The sequence below is a fragment of the Fulmarus glacialis genome, unplaced genomic scaffold (genome assembly GCF_000690835.1).
Source record: "Fulmarus glacialis isolate BGI_N327 unplaced genomic scaffold, ASM69083v1 scaffold35534, whole genome shotgun sequence".
Taxonomy (NCBI): domain Eukaryota; kingdom Metazoa; phylum Chordata; class Aves; order Procellariiformes; family Procellariidae; genus Fulmarus; species Fulmarus glacialis.
The window spans coordinates 1,160-2,315 of NW_009207977.1; the positions used below are offsets into that span (position 1 = coordinate 1,160).

General features: G+C 67.3%; 1 protein-coding gene across 1 annotated transcript in view; it reads left to right on the forward strand.

Moving 5' to 3' along the window:
• Positions 1-1,156, forward strand: part of CDK5RAP3 (CDK5 regulatory subunit associated protein 3) — a gene marked incomplete at both ends in the record, with an annotated part of 3,223 nt that overhangs the window by 840 nt on the left and 1,227 nt on the right. Inside the window, 5 exon segments of the mRNA XM_009576328.1 lie at positions 4-72; positions 374-510; positions 702-789; positions 792-860; positions 983-1,093. Coding sequence (XP_009574623.1) covers positions 4-72; positions 374-510; positions 702-789; positions 792-860; positions 983-1,093 — 474 coding nt within the window.

A 1,156-nucleotide genomic window follows, 5' to 3' on the forward strand; every position in this document is an offset into this window, starting at 1 on the left:
GAGGAGTGTCAACTGGGGGCGGCCGAGCTGCGGGAGCGATTCTTCGCCTCCTGCAAGCAGTACGGCATCACCGTGAGTCCCTGCGGCCGTCCCCGCTGCGGAGAGGGTCCTGCTGTGCCACCTCCCTCCCCAAAGCAGCCCCCAGACGCCTGTGTTTGTCCTCAGCAGGGCTCAAGCTGGGACCACATGTCCCATATGATGTCCCCACAGTGCCACCTTACCCGTGAGAGGAGCTGGGGGGTGTAGGGTCACCCCACAGCCCTCTGTCGCCTTCCTGCCCACGTCTAGTTCTGCAAGCAGAGGGGTGAAGCCACCCCAGGGGTGCTTTGGCTGCCAGCCTCCCTGCCCTGACACATCCCTCCTCTGTCCCCAGGGTGACAATGTGCGCCAGGAGCTGCTGGCCTTGGTGAAGGACTTGCCATCGCTGCTGTCCGAGATCGGGGCGGGAGCCAGCGCGCTCTCCGAGGCCATCGAGCTGTACCAGGCCTGCGTGGAGTTCGTGTGCGAGAGGTGGGCAGGGGCTGGGTATGGGGGCACAGGGATAGACCCCCACATCTCCCCTCCCCACCTGTGGGGACAGCGCGTTGGGCTGGTGGCTGCACCCAGGCTGGGGCTCTCCCAGAGGGACCCTGGTGGGGTTGGGGATGCTGGGGGTGTCCCCTCCCTGCGCTTGGCACTGATGTCCCCGCGGTGGCTGTCAGCTCTGCAGAGCTGGTGGTGCCCCTGCTGCGGCACGTGGGGAAGAGAGGCAACACGACCGTCTACGAGTGGAGGATGGGGCTCCAGCCCCTGCGGGTGGAGCGGCCGGGGTGGAGCGGCCGGAGGTGGAGGAGGTGCCAGAGCAACCGAAGGAGGACACGGTATGTCCTGGCCAGCCGGGGCCGAGCTGTGGTGCTGGGGAGAGCCCCAGCCCCTCTGCCCTGTGTCGGTCAGGCTGTTTGCCCCCGAGGTTTCAGGGGGTCTGTTGTCCTTCTCCCCGCAGATCGACTGGGGAGACTTCATACTGGAGCCGACCAGGGTGGATGACGGCCCTGCTGCTGACGGGGGAGCCCAGGAGATCGACTGGGGAATCACACTAGAGCCCGGTCCCCAGGTGCGTGACCCCTGGCTGTGTGGTCCGGGGGTCTGGCCCTGCTCCAAGGCCAGGCTGGGGACC